At 45.4% G+C, this 19947-nt stretch overlaps 1 protein-coding gene across 3 annotated transcripts in view; it reads left to right on the forward strand.

Moving 5' to 3' along the window:
• The window catches only part of SLC37A2 (solute carrier family 37 member 2), a 928549-nt gene that overhangs the window by 401706 nt on the left and 506896 nt on the right, over positions 1-19947 (forward strand). For all 3 annotated transcript variants that reach the window (XM_078682149.1, XM_078682150.1, XM_078682148.1), the window contains one exon: positions 13557-13633. In XM_078682149.1, coding sequence (XP_078538275.1) covers positions 13557-13633 — 77 coding nt within the window. The remainder of the gene's footprint in view (positions 1-13556; positions 13634-19947) is intronic.

Consider the following 19947-nt stretch of genomic DNA (forward strand, 5'->3'; position numbering starts at 1 on the left):
CTGATAGTCAGAAACCGGTCCTAGGATCCTTGATTCCGGTCCAGGAAAGACATGGCTTGGCAGGTCAAGCTGGACTGTTCCCATGAGGCACAGGGTCAAGACTGATTTGCATATGGCCATGTCTGAACTGGGGTGGCTTGTTGAGCAAAATAACAATGGATTAAACCCAGATCTGTGACTGGGGGTGAATGTTTTGCCATTGTGCAACATTCCGTCCATCATCTTGTGTGTTTTGCTGTTGCTATATCTGGGCATGTTGAGAGGCTAGGGGACTGAGTCTCGATGTCGGGTTGGGAGCACAGCAATGACCTACTGAATTTGAATGCATATGTAATACAACCGGAGGCGTGAAATGAAAGGTTCACTACCAGGAATAACAGGAAGGTAGAAAGTTAGGCTGGTTAGAAAGGTAAGGAGGGGTAGAGGCAGGCATGGTGGTGAGGGGAGAAACAGATGCATGCTAGAAGAGCGCTGTGAGGGAGAGAGGCGAAATGGGAAGAGGCACTGAAAGGTGGGTCGGGTAAAGTCCGTAGTGAGGCAAACAAAAGGGTAGCGAGGGGTGAAGGGTAGACAAAGAAGTGTAGAAGAAAAATATTTAGGAGCAGAGACCGGTAAATCAAAGATGGAGAGGGGAGAATAACGCAGTCGTAGAACATGAGGGCCAGGTAGAGAGAGGGTGAGGTGTGTCATAGACGGGTAGAGACAGCTGAGGAAGAGGGAATAATAAAGACTGAGGTAGACAAGTGAGGTAGATGGGTGCGTTGATATAAAGGAAGTGCAGAGATGTGTCAGCGAGATGTTACTGAAGAGGAAAAGAAGTAGAGGTATTGAGAAATGAGTAAGGTACTAAAAGAAGTAAGGGGGTGAACAGAGGTAGAACGAGTGGAAGGGGAAAGAACATGTAGAAGATGAATGGCTGGGTAAAGTGAGCAATCAGGCACTGAGTGTGAGGAGTGTGATACATAGGGATATGTGTCAGTGAGCGTGAGGTGTGGGGTACAGAGGGATATGCTGTGGCAGTGAGCGCGAGGTGTGGGGTACAGAGGGATATAAGGCAGTGAGCGAGAGGTGTGGGGTACAGAGGGATATGTTATGGTAGTGAGCGCGAGGTGTGGGGTACAGAGAGATGTAAGGCAGTGAGCACAAGGTGTGAGGTACAGAGGGATATTAGGCAGTGAGCGAGACGTCCTGCCAGATACTGGCAGATAGATAAGTTTTTGACACAAGACTGTGTACGTTTTAGTGGGTTCTGAAATCCGGGCTATGCTGCAACCTCAATTTTTGACTTGGGAGGTTAATGCATCGACCCCCCCCCCATCACCTCCCCAACTTCATTCAGAAGACCCCTTGCTCCCAGGGTAGCAGTGTTAAAAGGAGGTCTTGGTGTCCAGACCTAGTTTGCCACTTCCTCTTCGGATGCAGCTTGCACTTTCACCTATGGCTGATTAAGGAAAGGACTGCACGAACCAGAATGCCCGAGTTTGAAGGGGCTGGGTCTATTTCCGCACCACCTCTAGCAGTGGTGATGTCAAGTGGCACTCGAGGCAGAGCCTGTTCCGTTTCATGGCCTTCAGGAGAAAAACCCGATCATGGCACACACAACACTGCTCTGTGTCCGCTGGTCTCTGCAGCGCATACCCAACCCGCTGAGCTGCCTCATTGGTTCAGGGTGGGATATATGCTTTAGCAGCTCAAACTGGCCATTGTCATTCTGTATGTGATAATCATCCACAGACAGAATGACAATAGGCGGGTGGGGCTGCGAGGAGGCGTGCAAGGCGCCCCATCAGGGAGTAGAGGCCTCTGGCAGGGAACAGCTCTGAAGCATGGGTGTCCGCAGGGGAGGCAAGGAGGGGTGCTCCAGGGGGAGGCAAGCGCCCCTCCGTGCCCCCCCCCCAGCGGACAACCATGCCAGCGGCCCGTGAGTCACGTGTTCCCTTCTCTCAGCAGGAATGCCACCCGGGGAGCGTGCGTGTTGGAGCCTGGAACCGCGCGTGGCCAAACTAGGGAATAATTTCAAGCCTGGGAGGGCACCTCACATCCAACACGATGTCCCTGCTGGCCGACTCTCCATGTCTCTCTCCTCGGCTCGTGACTATAATCAGTGGTCCCGCAGCGAGCTCCGGCACTCGAATATATGATGATACAACGAATTCCGTTGCAACGCATGCCTTTACCACGCATGCGTTACAACGGAATTCGTTTACCACGGATAAACTTTTCCTCGAATAATTGCGTGGTGACGTCATACGTCGTTAAGAGAAAACGGCATTTTTTCGATTTCTCTTAAACGACGCTGACGCCGACGTGACTTATGGTGAGTTGTTTTATTTGGGGGGGAGACCCCCCCAAGCCCCCCTTTTTTTCTTTTTACCTTTACCACATATGCCTTTACTACAAACATCGTAGTAAAGGTATGCGTGGTAAAGGCATTAGTTGTAACCACGCATGCGTTGTACTGCATGCGTGGTTAAAGATTTCGGGGAAACGGCTTCGTTGTAAAGGCCGTTTCCCCCGGCACTCCTGCTTCTCCTCTCCACCTGAAGTGTCACTGCAGACCCCGAGCCCAGGTGCCACCCACAGCTCAACCTCGTAGGAGTCCGAACGTCATGATCCGGCCTACCTCCTCACTCGACTGCCTCCATCAGCTGCCCCTGTGCGGTCTGGTCCTAGACACTCGGCCAGATCCTTGCTGCAGCTTCCCCTCCACGGACTATCGGCAAGTGGCGCAGTCCTCCCACTCGAGCCTCCGCAGCTCCTGCAAGATATTTTCAGCCATTACCTGATCGGCAACCCGCGCCTCAGCTCGTCCTTCTGAAGCCAGGCCAGGCCTGTGACCACATACCTCTCTTTCTGCGGTGTGTCTGCCTTCAGAAGGCCAATAGTGCTATCCCGGGGCCCTCTGGCGGTCAGCGACCATACCCCAGTGTGTTAATGACCAATCACTGGTGGTATAATCATGGGATTAGTTGGGCATTTTGCAGAGCGATGGTAAGGCATGTCCCCCATCTTGATCTCACCAGCCACACCCCCACCTCCCCCATTTCATTGAAAGTCCTATACTGTGATTAGCACTGTTTTTATTCCCTTGTTTGGAGGAAGACGCACTAGTCTCTCATTAAGATGTTATACAACTCATTATGGCATTCAACTTGTGTAGAAAGTAGGATTTCCATGTTTGTAGAATTCTAAGGGAACCCTTCAATAGAGTGGTAGATGTTGGAATACGTCGTATCAAGTGAGAGCATTTTTGAGGAGTGGTTAGTCAGAACATAATTGCAAACCTTGGGAATGTCTTGTGCCTACTTATTGCACTGGCGTTTGGCGATATCTTTGGGCACCACCAAATAGTTTTATTATCTCAAGCTTTTTATTTGTGGTGTGAAGGTCTACTCTGTTTGTTTGTTGCTGGCAATGTCATGTGCGTCATAAAAATCTGTCATTACCTCTCCGACCTCTACTTTTTCCACCCATACACTGTTACCTACACTTTCAATACCTCTACACTGTCAGTGTATTCTTAATATGTACATTTCTAATACCTCAACACCCTCACCTCATTATGCCTTTTACCTCATCACTAGAAATGTAATTTCCTTTTCAGTGCCAGGCCCCCCTACTCTGAACTTAAATGTACTCTTGCCCTTTAATATGGCATTGGTAATATAATGGTTGACAAAATGTACCTGAGGAAACACTATGATGGGATAACTGGGGACGATCAAGTGTTGATGCCACTCAGTTGTAGTGAGTGGACGTAGTTGCCACTATTAATTATTGAAAAACAATAATCATCAACTACATTAAAACCCCATCTATTCTGAAATACCTCAGTGACACCGTTTCAGTTCTTCCTATGGTCTGTCTGTCATGTGAAAGCACCAAGACTGATAGGAGACATGCAATAGCGTCAGGTACTTTTGTGACGATCCCTGGAGTGCACCATTAACAGGAAACTTTGATAGATTCCCTATTTATATGATCCGGACAGCCAAAGATGTGTGAACTAATTACCAATGATTTGCAGCTGGAGAAAAATCGTTGTCTCATGTCCAGAAAACGCCCTGGGAGCACGCTTCAGAGAAGGCTGTGTAGTGGAGAGACAAAGCTGTATGTTGGTCACTTTTACTGCCTAAGAATCTGGCAATAGGCTGAACCCCAACATGTAGAGGTGTGGCAGAGTGGTGCAGTATACTTCCCTTTGTGCATCAGACAGGGAGAAGAATATTGAAAACACTCTGACCTAAACCTCTAGTTCAATTCTGAAGGATATGTTAGGAAACGGTTTCTCGTGAGATTACCTTTATTAGTCACAATCTTCTAGAAAGAGTCCTCTTGTTATGATGAACTTGAGTAGAGAGCCTCTTGGAGGAGGCCCATGCCCTTTAACTACTTTACACTGGGGAAAAGAAGGATTTCTCTCAATACTCTGCAGATACCCTCATGCACTGAGACTACGAAGAGGACATCTTTTCCGAGTCCCCTGTACTTGTCTTAGGTAATTAGACAAGAGTACAATGTTACCTTGACACCCATATGATTTTTTGAGTAGTGAGATTCCTGAAAGGGGCTATGTCTTTGATACCAATGTGTTTTCTTCTAATTAATTAATGCCTCTAATTAATTAATGTGTTTGTTGTGTTGCACTTCAATAGATGTTGCCGTTGGCTTGTCTCTTAGGCTCCTGTTCCCCTCCTCGTGCGTCCCCTGCCCTCACGCTCACCCTGCTATGACATCAGCTGGAATTCTATAATGCCAGCTGATATTCTCGCTTTGACAGTTTATGTGACAGTTGGTGGCTTTCTTATCTGACCGGCTGCGACGCTTGCTCCCCGCTCCAGCTGGTGTGTTGTAACTAAATTCCAGCCGGTGTGTTGTACCTCAATTTAAGAATAAATTATAACCGTGCCTGAAAATACTTCTTCTTTTTTCTTTTTTTTTTCGCAAGACCTTTATTGTACCAAAACATCATTACACAGCAATGAGCCTACAACCCGGGGGCCGGCTGCGGGATTTAAAGTGGTACTGCTTCGTTAGTAATTTACACAGCCCATCAGCCGACAACGTCAGGTCCGGCGGCGTGAAATTGAATAACTGCATCAATTAATAAACCATTGCGTACTCAGAGAGAATTTTGTCTTACTTTTGTTTTATGGTTTAAAACTGTCTAAAGAACATACAAAAGAAACATCACAATGGACACTTGATCAGAAAACTTGGCAGTGATCACGGTGCTCTATAGCAGTACATTGACAGTGTGAATCCACGGTCGTATCAGGTGTCGCGTAGACTGGCTATGTCCGGGGCATGTTAGCAGGCCGCTTCCTCATCGTCCGTAACCCATTATTACTACCACCCTCGTCTATCTGTAGTGCTTACTCAACCCTACTCTCCCTCTTCATCTGAACTGGTAAGGTCCTCTTCAGGCAGTGAGTCACACAAGTCACCCCGATATGCATTCCAAGGCAGCCATATTTTATTCCACTTATGGGGATTTGCTCTCGTCGTATAGACCGCTCTTTCTATCAGCATTAGCATATCCATGTTTTTACACCATTGTATTAAGGTAGGTGAATCTGTTGCCCCCATTTCTGCGCTATATCTCTTTTAGCAACCATAATGCCTATAGTGGCCCAGAGCTGCTCCTGACGGGTTAGATCATTCTTGTCCCAGACATGCAGTAGACCTGTGCGGGGGTCTGGAGGTAAGGAGACGTCTTGTGTTTGTGAGATGGTGCGCATTACCTACCTCCAATAGTCTACCACCGTGGGACATTCCCAAATAGTGTGTAGGAAGATCCCTTCCTCCCCACACCCTCTGAGACAGTAGGGATGTGGCGCCCTATGGATCTTATGGAGGGTGGTCCTAGTGTAGTAGATCTGGTGCAGTATCTTAAGCTGCACGAAACGGAACCTGGCCGAAATGCCCGCTTCTCTTGGGGACGCCAGGGCCGCATTCCAGTCAGTGTCATCCATGTCTCCCAGTTCGCCCACCCATTTCTCTCGCAGTGTGCTCATGGGGTCAGGCATGTTGTTGATCAGCTTGCGATATGTGAGGGAGGTTGCGTTATGCTGCATAAAGTCAGTGAGCAATCGGTCTTCCATCGGTGCGGATTCGGGGACTTCTGTGTCCTCCGGAATTACTGTCAGTAGTGCGTGTCTAATTTGAACATATCTGTACGTTTCGTTTGAGCCTAGGTTGTATTGTTGCTGAAGCTGTGAGAAGGGGATCACAGTCCCCTTTGCCCACAAGTCTCCCACCGTTGAAATGCCGATGTTGTCCCATTGCGTGAAGCCCTTGCTTCGCCGTAAATCACCCAGTGCCTTGGTGTCCCACAGTGGGGTCAATTTAGTAAGTCTACCACTCCATTTCAGTTTCTCCTGCGCCTGCTACTTATGCCATAACGCCACGGTGTGTTTTGTGGGTCCTATAAGTTTTGCCGCCAGCCCTGTGTGGTAAAGCGCCGCCAGTAAACTGTGTGTGCCTAATTGCGCTCGGTCGGCCCGGTAAGCTGGATCGTCCTGGGGTACATGTAGCCATTGATTGATGATTTTTAGTTGTGTCGCCCAGTAATACATCTGCAAATTCGGCAGCGCAATCCCTCCCTCGTACCAGTTCCTGTTCAGCTTCGCGTGAGCAATTCTTGCAGGGCGGTTTCCCCATAGCAGACCCGAGAGCAGGGTTGTCACCTGCTGAAAATAGCGCGGTGACACTAAGTAAGGAGTATTCTCCAGCACATAAAGGAAGCGTGGCAGTGCCATCATTTTAAATAGCGCTGCCCTCCCCAGCAGTGTCAGAGGCAGGGCCTTCCAATGTTGTACATCGCGTCGCAGGCGTTCCAGTGGAGGCTTCAAATTCTTGTCGTAAAACTCAGACGAGTCCTGAGTGACATGTATACCGAGGTATTTAAAGGAGGACCCCGTTATCACCAGCTGACAGTCAGGGGGCAGGATTGGTGTTGGGCCGTGCAACACATAAATTACAGATTTTGTCCAGTTTATTGTATATCCGGACACCATTCCAAGGCTGTCGCATAACACAAGGAGTGCCGGTATGCCACGTTCTGGTTCCATCAGATAGACCAGCATATCGTCTGCTTAAAGGGAGACTCTGTCTTCCCAGCCCTCTCCCCAGTTGATGCCCTTTAACAGCGGAGTAGTCCTAATTAGAGTTGCCAATGGTTCCAGCACCAGGGCAAACAGCAGGGGCGACAAAGGACAGCCTTGGCGTGTCCCCATGGCCAGCTGTATTGAGTGTGAAATGTGACCGTTCGCCGTAACATGTGCCAGCGGGTTCGAATAGAGGAGTTGTATCCATGATATAAATTTGGGGCCGAATCCCATGTGCGTGAGTACTGCGAATAAATATTGCCATTCGACCATGTCGAACGCCATTCTAGCGTCCAGGAACAATATTACTGCCGATGCCGTCAGGTGTGGTGCGCGCGCCAGTGCTCCATGGACCCGGCGAAGGTTTAACGCGGTGCTCCTGTGAGGCATAAAGCCCGACTGGTCCGGATGGATTAATTGCGAGAGGTGGGGCATCAATCTATTAGCCAGGAGCTTCGCCAAGATCTTCGCCTCCGCGTTGAGGAGTGATATTGGGCGATAGGAGGTGCATTCTGTTGTTGGTTTGCCGGGCTTCGGGATCGCCACAATCGTCGCCGTTCGCTGATCCAGTGGGAGTTCAGCAAGTTCCAGACTGTCCATATACATGGCAGTAGCGGCGCACTCAATGTCTCCGACATTGCCTTATACCATTCTATGGTAATCCCCTTGGGGCCCAGTGCTTTGCCAGATCGTATCGCATTAATGGACAATTGTATTTCGCCCGTCGTGAGTGCTGCTTCTAGGTCTTCCATCGCTTCCGGTGGAAGTGTTTGTGTCGGTATGGTGTTGAGGGCGTTCAATGCCGCCTCCTTCGTCACCACTACAGTCTGGGTGTATATCTTTTGAAAGTAGTCCGCCAGTTCACCAACTATAGCTGCCGGGAGTGTGAGTAGCGTCCCGTCCGCTGCACTTAGGTGGATTATGCTCCTATTGCCACCCCCTTACTTATCTAACCAGGCCAGCATTTTCCCTGCCTTGTCCCCCACGTCGTAGATTCTGTGTATAGTCGCTGCTATGTTAGCTACGGTCTGTTGTTGAGAATACTTCTTAACATTTATGGCGACAATGTGAAGAAGGCGGCACACCGGAGAATCCACGCAGAAAAGGAAAAGACATTGATTTAAACAATACATCGACTATTGGAAGCAGAAAAACAGCAAAGAGGAATTTAAAAAGAAGTACCAAAGTAAGAAGAATGAAGAGTGAATCTTGAGGAGGTGTTAACTTTCAAAATCTAAATAAATACATATAAGGTGAGGAAAGTAGAATGGAGTGTGACCGAAGGGAAAACATGCATCACAGCGTGAGGCAGTGAATAGCGGCAGAAAGTAATTAAATGTAAAGCAAGTCGGAACTGTGGTGAACATTAAATGAAGTGTGTCATGGCCGGCTGAGGTGAAACGTGAGGAGATCTACAATCGAGACTGTGGCGCATTTTGACTAGCTTGTTGCGCTGACGTAAGCGCGCTGTGCGGAAGCCATTTTAGGAGAAGTTCAGGTCTGCAGTGCAGACTTCGACGTGTTGTGAGCCCGCATAGGTGCTGCCATTTTAAAATTCATTAAAAGCAGAGAAAGTGGCATGTCAATTACTCGAACGAGGAAATAAGGAGGCACGATACTGGGGCATTTGAGAGCCTATTGTTCGGAGGATTCTACTGGCAAGATATTGAAATGTGAGGAATACAAGTGAGAATTGTGGGGAAAAGGAAAAAATAAAATAGTATATACTGTATGCAAAAGAAAACTTACTGAGAGCTGTGTAATAAGCATATTAGGGATTGAGGAACATTCCTGAGATACTTAACTATGCAGTGCCATCTCAATAAATAATGGCTAGTAGTAACAAATACAACTTGGCACCCCCGCAAGCGTTTTTGGCAGTTTCTGGTGAGCTGCTATTGAAATGGGAAGAAAGGCGGGAGCATTTTAACAACTACATTTCTACATGTGATGAAGAGGATGAACCACCTAAGCCAGAAAAGAAAAAGAAAATATTACTACAATGTTTGGAGGCTGGTGGACTTAAAGTATACAATAAAATTAATAAGAAGGTACGGGAAGGCAAACAGGGTCATGTGTTTACAAATGCATTGGAAGATTTAGACAGTTATTACAAGCCAACCGTCTGTGTTGCAGTGAGCCAATATAATTTTTACCACCGCAAACAAGAGAAAGATAAAAGTATAGAAGACTATGTTTCAATGCTTAAAAATTTGGCACTTACATGCGAATTTGGGGAACTGCATGATGACTTAATTAGAGACCAGATCGTAATGTGTGCAGCTAACCCAAATATTCAGGATGTGCTATGGGCTAAAGGAGAAAAAACACTTAATAATGTAATAGAAATAGTTAAGCGATCAGAATTGACAGGAAGGTGTGCCAAGGCAGTAATTAATTAAAGTAAAACTAAAGAGGAGGAACCTAATGTAGTGACTAAAATAAGTGGTAGCAGGATAAGCCTTAAAGACAAAAGCAGGAGCAAAAGTAGAGAAAGTACGATATATGATCAGAAACGGGAAGTAAAAGATGGGCTGCAAAGAAAATTTTACCGATGCGGAAGTCACAGACATCTGGCTAATGTCCTGCACGAAATGTCAAATATAGTAAATGCGGTATAGGGGGGCATTTTCAGAAAGCGTGTCACAGAAAAATGAGTGCGAGAGTCAGATTGGTTGAGGCAAACGCAGAATATGATTGGGAATCCTCTGACGATTCAGATTATAATTTGTGCATACTTAATGTGAATGAGGAATCTGAGAAACAAGAAAAAGAGAAAAATAAGAAGAGGAAACCCATGTGTAAAGTTGCAATTGGTGGAGTGAGCATTGAAATTGTAGCTGATTCAGGCTCATGCTGTACAATAGTCAACCGAAAGGTATGAAGAGAACATTTTCAGAACGCACTAGGACAAACCATGGAGTTTCCAGATATCACGCTTAAAACATTTACAGGACAACCTATAGAGCTAGTAGGTTATAGAGAATTTAAATTTGAATTCAAGGACAGAGAAACCACCAGTAAACTATACGTCTCAGCTAAGGGACCATCGGTGTTAGGGTGGAAGGACCAAGGAAAATTGGGTATTACACTTAATCTGCCGAACCTGTGTTATTGACGAAGTAGGATAAAACACTTGGTTCAGCTATAGCAAACAAGTTCCCAAAAATCTTCAACGGCACTATTGGTACGTTGAAAGGGTTTCAACACAAAATAAAACTAAAAGAAGATGCTGTGCAAAGCATACATAAGGTGCAACACATACCATTCACTTTGAGAGAGGAGGTAAAGATGCAACTAGGTGTGCTACTTGAGGCGAGCATCATTGAACCAACCAAATCATCGGAATGGGTTGCACCCTTGGTGGAAGCCCGCAAGCCCAATGGCAGGTTAAGATTATGCATAGACTTGTACGATCTAAACAAAAGTATTATAACAGACCAGTACCTTCTGCCTAAAATAAATGAAATGCTGTCCTTGACAAAAGATATGAAGGTATTCTCAACAATCGACTTAACAGCGGCGTACCACCAGGTTCCTTAAGATCCGTACAGCAGGTGCCTCCCCACTTTCATATCGCCATTCGGGTGTTATAGGTTTAGGAGAGTACCTTTTGGGCTGGCATCAGCTGCAGCATGATTTCAAAGACTCATGAATGACATTTTTAAAGGTGTCAAAAATGTGCTCATCTTCCAAGATGACATCTTAGTGATGGGAAAAAATCAAATTGACCATGAACAGAAGTTAACACAAGTACTAAATATCCTACAGAGTTGTGGTTTTACCACAGAGTATGCAAAATGCAGGTTCGCAGAGGAGAAAGTGGCATACCTGGGACACGAAATCACACCAGAGGGCATAAAACCTAAGAAGGAATTAGTTAACGCCATTAAGGATGCACCAGTGCCACAAACAAAAGAGGAACTTCTTAGGGCTGGTAGAATTCTATTCAAAGTTTGTGAGGAATTTTTCGACAAAAAAATATAACATTAGACCATTACTGAAATCTAAAAACAAGTTTGAATGGTCACCATGCTGCAACAAAGCATTTGTGGCTCATAAACGTGAAATTTGCGAAGCACCGCCCCTACAAGGTTTTGACCCGAGTCTCAATAGCGTGGTCACGACGGATGCAAGTGGTGGGGGTTAGGAGTGGTGCTCACGCAGATCAGTATAGCAGGTGAGGAAGTAACAATTGCCTTTGCAGCAAGGTCACTCACCCGCACCGAGGAAAGATATTCGGTGATTGAGCGCGAGGCATTGGCATGTGTGTGGGGTTTGGACTATTTCCGCCAATATATATACATCAGCGAAGAGTTCCCCAGCATACATGAAGTTGTATGGGTGAGGGAATATGAACACGATGAGGTGCTACAGGAAGTAACCAAACAAATTGTAAAAGGTTGGCAAAGCAAGAAGCATGTCAAGAAAGAGTTGAGACCATACTCGAACTCAGAAATTAATAATCAGTGGAGGGGGGACTCATTTTGAGACAAAGGAAGGTAATACCCCCGGAAACACTAAAAGGCAGAATCCTGGCAATTTGCCATGAGGGGCATATGGGCATCAACAAGACAAAACAAAGAATAAAATGTTGGTACTGGTTGCCAGGTTGTGACTTAGAAATTGAGAGGAAAGTCCGAGACTGTGTCCAATGTGAAAATTCTGACCAATCACAAGTTACACTGAAACCACCCTTGCAACCATTGCCTTGCCCGGGTATGCCACGGGCGAGAGTGGGCATAGACGTAATGGGCCCCTTACGGCACCAGGGGGAAAATGTGTATATTGTGGTTCTGGTGGACCATTTTTCTAAATGGCCGGAGGTCAAAGTATTGCACCAAATTGTAGCAAATGACATTGTCACGTTTCTTGACCGTGTTTTTACTAGAGAAGGTATACCCAAAACGTAAGTGACAATGGTCGACAATTCACCTCCGCAAACTTCAAACAGTTCATAGATAGGAATGGGATAACTCACATAACCAGTTCTGTATATCATCCAGCAGGAGACGGAGCAGTGGAAAGATCTAACAGAGTAATCAAAGGCACTATACAACTAGCCAACAACAATGGGCTATGTTGGAAAATGGAAGTAAAGAAAATGATTTGGGCATACAGGAGAACACCCATGGTGAGCACAAGCCTAAACCCTTTCGAACTGAAGAGAGGTAGGACACCATTATCCAAAGATAATGTGGGTTGGCTTAAGACAACTAGAAAAGCTGAGTGGTCGGCAGAGTTGGGCAGGAGGAACTACAAAAGGCACAAAATAAATGCAAAAGACGTTTTGACGTAAAACATAGATGTAAACCACTTACTATCAAAGAAGGAGATACAGTAAGGGTAAAAAGAAGTGGACTCATTGAGAAAGGGCAGAACAGATTTACAGAGCCATTAGTTGCTGAGAAAGTATTTTGTAATTCTGCACTTCTCAGCGATGGGAAAGTGTGACATGCTTCTGCAGTATGCATATGAGAGGAAGGACATTAGGGAGAGAGAAACAGTCGAAGACTTTGGGACAGACAGATCAGACAAAGAGGATGCATGTGTGGCTTACGATCAGCAAATGAACTTTGACTGGTTATTTGAAGAAGAGTCTGAGAAAGAGGGAGAAGAGAATAGTAGACCTGAACTTACCCAAAGTGCAGCAGCCAATGTTCTCTCTAACCAGAATCAAATAGAATCTATAGGAGAAAACAGAGATTTTAGCAGCAGTGATTCTGTCGATTCCCCAGTGCTGAGGGTACCGGACAGTCTGAGGAAGAACAGGATCCTGAGGAAGGTCCAGTGATAGAAGCAAACACTACCAGCAGATGTGGACGCACAGTTGGTATGTCTAACAAGTTCAAAGACTTTGTAAGTAAATAATTATGCTGTTTGGTTGAACAAACTTTATATGCTCTACCAACTATTCATGTTTCTCTGTTTTCCTGTTGGGAAGGAGATGTGTTGTGTTGCACTTCAATAGTTGTTACTGGTGGCTTGTCCCTTAGGCTCCCATTCCTCTCCTTGCACATCCCCTTCCCTCGCACTCACCCTGCTTTGACATCAGCTGTCATTCTATAATGCCAGCTGATATTCTCGCTGTGACAGTTGGTGGCATTCTTATCTGACAGGCTGCAACGCTTGCTCCCCACTCCAGCCGGTGTGTTGTACCTCAATTTAAGAACAAATTATATTCCGAATACTTACCGTGCCTGAGAATACTTCTTAACAGTGTTACATTTTGGTATACTCCATTTTTTCCTATTCATCAGTTTACGAGTTTAGCTTCCTTAACCCTGAGCAATGTGTGTTGAGCTTTCTTAACCTTGAGCGATGTGTTTACTGTAAAAAAACAAAACCAAAGGTTCTTTGAAAGAACTTCGAATGTATGCTCTTAACGAAATAGATATTGTTGTGTGCCAATTGAAATCTGACCCCTTACGTTTTTCTTCCCTCCAGATTATCAATGGTTTGGCTCAGACCACAGGCTGGCCATCTGTGGTAGCATGTATGGGCAACTGGTTTGGGAAAGGAAGGTAAGGACAGCTGCGAAGTATCACATTTTAGTATTTAAGATGTGCACATTGACGGTTCTGTCATTGCACTTATGAATGTCAATTTGGCTCAATTTTGTATTTCTCTCTGCACAGTTAATCTCACCAGCTCAATGTTTAATATCCTTAATTCCTTCTATAAAAGATGGTTCGAAAACCCTAAATTGATATCTGCTGTGTCTCAAATTCTAGACATTTTGATGGGATGATCAACCCATTGTAAGAAGGGAAACAAAACAATAGTTCAGACAATTGGATCAGCAAATGCACCACTTCCACTGAAACTGCAGAAGTTCCACATTTTACTTGATTGTTTTCATTATTCAGGGTTGTTTTGACATAGTGGTGCATTAGCACAGAAGATATATCAAGAGCCTAAGAGTTCTGTCTTCAAGAAGGCAAAAATAGTGACAACACCAATGCATTGGGTTGCAGTATGTTAAAATGCACTTCAGTGAATGTAAAGTTCGTGATTTCTATGATACAAATAGGTGCATTCGTATTTTGTAACCGAAGCTTATGTTTATTTGCCAATTTGTGAGGGGATGCTATTTTACTGACCCACAACCAGCTGGTACACTGGATCTATGTGCATTTTTGATAGCTGTATGCTGGTGCACATAGGAAAATGCTGTAGATTCTTTCTGTTGTTCTAATGCTTTGAGTACTTACCAGTTATCCCATCGCTATGATTCTACTTCCTCTTCATATTCCTACTGTCAGGAAGTGTGACACAGTCACCCTGCTGCCTGCCCACCTAAAATAAAACACGTGAACTTCTCTACAGGTATGCCTACAAAGGACCCCCTCTATCCAGAAACCTCTGTTCGAGGCATATGAGCTGCAGATTCTACACTTTGCATTAGACCGCCACCTCGTGTTGGGCTCGGATGATTGCATGTTGTTGTCGCCTTGGAAGAAGTCTTTGTAGTCGCAAGATAGGTGACTCCTCCCTTGGACGATAGTGCGAATGGGCATCGGCTCCATCCTTAGATTGTTTTTTTCCGCGACTGGTTTCGGATGCAACTTTTCCGCTGCGGTTAGAAAATCTACTTTTCAAAGACTTTAACGCACAAAAACCTCTAAAACAAACTTTAACTTCAATATACATGGACTCGACCTCATCACTTAGATTCCGATCGTCGACGCTGACCGTTGGGCCCACCCACATGGTGTGGCCTACAACTCATGGAAAGGACACCATTCAAGAAATGCCCCGTGTGTGGAGCAAAATTTCCACACAGTTACCATCACGAGGTGTGTAACCTGTGTTTATCACCTGAACACGACGAGTCCAGCTGCACAGCTTGTGCATCCTTTCGATCCAAGAAGACCATTTAAGATCGGAGGGCCCGTCGACGCGACATGCAGAGATCAGCTCCGGAACCGGTGGATATCTTCGAAGAAGGTCCATGTGTCCCCGAGGAAGATTCCGATGATCTCCAGATCGTATCTGAGGCAGACGACTCTGATGATTCCATACCATCAGGTCAACGCATGAGTACGACTGCCCCTACCCTAGCCCCAACCCATAAACCAAAGGCGAAGGTCAAAACTCCGCCTTCGGGCCCAGTCGAGACCGAGACACTGCTTCGAAAGCCCCGCCATCGAGCCCGGCTCTGAAGAAAATATTAAAGCCTTCCGGTAGCTCCATACCGAGCAAACCGCACGTGCCGATACTGTCAGCTCCCTCTGCACCGAAACTAAAAGAAGTCCCGGTTCCGAAAAAGACTCAGAAAGCGTTGACTCCTACACAAAAGATGGAACCTAAACCAATGAAGCTTGCTTCGACCACAAAATCTTCGGTGCCGAAACCCACAAATCCTGATTCCGAGGCCTCCAAGCCCTCGAACCAGGCCTTGACTCCAAAAACAATACCTTCAGTGCGGAAAAGTACGCCAAAGGACTATACAACAGCTCCTAAGGCTAAAGACAAGCAAAAACCAGGCCCGGAGCCGAAAAAATCAGGATATACCAGATATTCCTGACCCACATATATATCCATCTAAACCTTCTCCTCCAGAAGGCAATCTTGGGTTTAGACAATTAATAGGGCTGCCATCTATCACAATGTCACCATGCATTCAGATGAGGCAGAAGATTTTTTACTAGACACTCTTGAACAACCCCACAAATCTGTGCAAATACTGCCAATGATTAAAGGAGTCATTAAACATTCACCAGAAGTGTTTAAAGATCCTGTAAGAGCTAGAATCATAAACCCAAGGATAGAGAAAAAGTACAGAGCAGCTCCTGCGGATCCTGCTTACATTAAAGGACAGCTACCCTTAGACTCCCTAGTAGTTTCAAACGCTAGGACAAGAGCAAACTCCCAAACATCAGGCGAGGCACCACCTCCTGATAAAGAATCAAAGATCATAGATGCTTCAGGGAAAAGAATAGCTGCCCATGCTAGCAATGCATGGCGCATGGCTAACACACAAGCCCTCCTCACAAGATACGACAGGGCACACTATGATCAGCTAGAGAAGCTCTTACAACATTTACCTGACCAATATGAGGCACAAGCAGATGACCTCCTACAAGAGGGTAAGCTTATCTCAAATGCCTCCATTAAATGTGCACTAGATGTAGCAGACACTGCATCCAGAGCAATAAACACCAGTGTCCTCCTTAGACGTCACACGTGGCTACACATTTCAGGATTTAAGCAAGAGGTACAGATTACTATCTTAAATCAACCATTCAACCAGCAACAATTGTTTGGTCCAGAAGTAGACACAGCTCTTGAAAAAATGAAAAAAGACACTGACACAGCCAAGTCTGTGGGAGCTCTGCAGTCTACCCAGGCGAAAGGCTCCTTTAGTCTCTCCTTCTACAGAGGAGGATCCAAACAAGCTGGAGCAGACAATTCAGCTTCCTTTAAGACAAATACACAAGCATCCTCTAATAAAGGATACTTTAGAGGGGGCTACAGAGGTAATAACAATAAGGGAAGAGGTTGAGGTAACAACAACAATCGATCCTCTTCCACCACTAAACAGTGACTTCCTTCAGCTCCCCCAACAGCATACCACTCCTGTAGGGGGAGATTAATACAGTTCCTACCTGTCTGGAATTCCATCACAACAGACAAGTGGGTAAGACAGATTATCCAGTATGGTTACTGCCTAGAGCTTACAGCTACCCCTCCAAATGTACCACCCAGACAGCGCACAATGTCCACAGAACATCGAACGCTGCTGCAACAAGAGGTTCTCTCATTGCTGCAAAAAGATGCAATAGAGCTAGTTCTATTGCAACTTCAAGGATCAGGGGTCTACTCACTCTACTTCCTAATACCCAAAAAGAATGGGACACTAAGACCAATTCTAGATTTAAAGCCTCTCAATCTGTATATACACTCACACCATTTTCACATGGTCACTTTACAACAAGTGCTCCCTTTATTGCAACAAGTCGATTTCCTCACTACACTAGACCTCAAAGACGCCTACTTTCACATTCCTATACATCCTTCTCACAGTAAGTATCTCAGGTTTGTGATAGAAGGACAACACTATCAATTCAATGTCCTTCCATTCTGGGTCACAACTGCACCAAGAGTGTTCACAAAGTGCCTAGCAGTAGTAGCAGCACATCTCAGAAGACAACATATCCACGTCTTACCATACTTAGACGATTGGCTCATAAAAGCCAAGTCATTCAACCAGTGTGTTCAACACACATCTCACACAATTCAGACACTGCACAACTTGTGGTTTCAAATAAACCACACCAAGTCATATCTTCAGCCCTCTCATGTACATCAATACCTAGGGGCTACCATAAACACCAATACAGCTCTAGCTTATCCCAGTTCAGCCAGGATACAGAGCATTCAAGCCTTAGCCACAAGGTTTCAAAACCAACACTCTCTCCCAGCCAGAGTGTTCATGCAATTATTAGGCATGAAGGCATCTTGCATTTTTATTGTACCATGTGCAAGACTGCAAATGCGCCCAGTGCAGGAATGTATAGCACATCAGTGGAATAGGGTACAAGGACAACTAACAGACCTGGTGTTGGTGGACAGCCGCACACATCGCTCTCTGCAGTGGTGGAACACCAAAAACTTGTCCAGAGTGATAACAGACGCATCTCTCACAGGATGGGGAGCACATCTGCTCCACCACACAATTCAGGGAAGATGGACCGGTCAACAATAGGTGCTTCACATCAATCACCTAAAGCTGTTGGCGATTTTCCTGGCACTGAAGTCCTTCCAAGTGCACATACAGAAGAAAGCTGTCTTAATCCGGACGGACAACATGACAGCCATGTACTACATACAAAAACAAGGAAGCACACATTCCCTGCAACTGTCCCAGCTCGCACAAAACATTTGGAGATGGGCCATTCCACAAAAGATATATCTGCTTGCAGACACCTTCCAGGAGTTCAGAATCAGATAGCCGATCTGTTAAGTCGACAGACACAACAGATTCACAAATGGGAAATACATCTGCAAGTTCTTCAACCATTCTTTCACAAGTGGGGTCATCCAGACATAGACATGTTTGCCACACGAAAACGCAAAATGCCCATCCTTCGCTGCCAGGTTTCCACACCCGTTGTCCAAGGGCAGTGCGATATGGATGAACTGGTCAGGCAGATTTGCATATGCTTTTCCGCCAACCCCACTAATACCACTAGTGGTACGCAAGCTTAGACAACAGTCTCTCTAATGATCCTGGTAGTTCCCACATGGGCACGCCAACCGTGGTTCACCACACTGCTAGAACTCTCTCTAGTTCCACACCAAAAATTGTCTCTGACACCATCCATGCTAACGCAGAACCATGGAGACATCCGGCATCTAGATCCAAGTCAACTGAATCTGGCGATCTGGCTCCTGAAGACTTAGAGTTTGGTTACCTTAACCTGCCACCAGACTCTATGAATATCATTAAAGAAGTCAGAAGACCTACTACTAGAGCTTGCTATGCTGCTAAATGGAAAAGATTTGCCATTTACTGCAATAATAATTAAATTGATCCTTTAGATGCTTCCATCCAAAATATTATCTGTTACCTTCTCCATTTACAAACATGTAATTTGGCATATTCATCTATACGTTTACATCTTGCAGCCATTGCCGCATATCTATAAAACAGACCACATATGTCATTGTTTAGAGTACCAGCAATAAAAGCTTTTATGGAAGGATTAAAGAGAATTATTGATCCTAGGTTACCACCCTCTCCAGTGTGGAACCTAAACATTGTTCTTACCAGGCGCATGGGACCCCCTTTTGAACCTTTACACAAATGTGAACTACAATTTCTCATATGGAAAACAGCTTTCCTCGTTGCTATTACCTCTCTTAGAAGAATTAGTGAGATTCAAGCTTTCACTATACAGGAACCATTCTTACAATTACACGATAAAAAGGTGGTTCTAAGAAGTAATCCTAAATTCCTTCCTAAAGTAATTACTCCTTTTCATCTAAACCAATCTGTTGAGTTACCAGTGTTTTTTCAAAACCCAGACTCTGTAGCAGAGAGAGCTTTACACACACTAGCTGTCAAAAGAGCTCTTCTCTATTACATCGATAGGACCAAGTCCTTTCCCAAAACAAAGCAACTATTTGTAGCTTTCTCTCTACCACATAAGGCAACCCCATTTCTAAATCAGGAATTGCACGGTGGATTGTGAAATGTATACAAATATGCTATCATAAAGCAAAATGCACATTAACAGTTCGTCTTAGAGCGCACTCCACACGCAAACTAGGAGCCTCCATGGCTTTCTTAGGGAACATTCCCCTAGAAGACATCTGCAAGGCAGCAACATGGTCTACAAAACACACCTTCACTAAACACTATTGTGTTGATGTGCAAGCCAAGCAGCAAGCTGCAGTAGGCCAAGCTGTCCTTAAAACTCTTTCAAACTACTGCAACAGACACAGGTGACCACCGCTAGGGGAGACACTGCTGCACAATCGATGCAAAGTGTAGAATCTGCAGCTCATATGCCTCGAACGGAAAATGCTACTTACCAGTATGCATCTGTTCTTGGCATGTAGAGCTGCAGATTTCTACACGCCCTCCCGCCTCGCCGGGACCTGTATCTGTTCCAGTTTTATCTTAATTAGATATACACGCATGGACATCCTTTCTTTCTTTCTACTGACTCCATCATTTCCCATCATGGCGAAAAACAATCTAAGGATAGAGCCGATGCCCATGCGCACTATCGTCCAAGGGAGGAGTCACCTATCTCGTGACTACAAAGACTTCTTCCAAGAAGACAACAACATGCAATCATTCGAGCCCAACACCAGGTGGCGATCT

Source organism: Lissotriton helveticus, chromosome 3_1, assembly GCF_964261635.1.
Source record: "Lissotriton helveticus chromosome 3_1, aLisHel1.1, whole genome shotgun sequence".
Taxonomy (NCBI): Eukaryota; Metazoa; Chordata; class Amphibia; order Caudata; family Salamandridae; genus Lissotriton; species Lissotriton helveticus.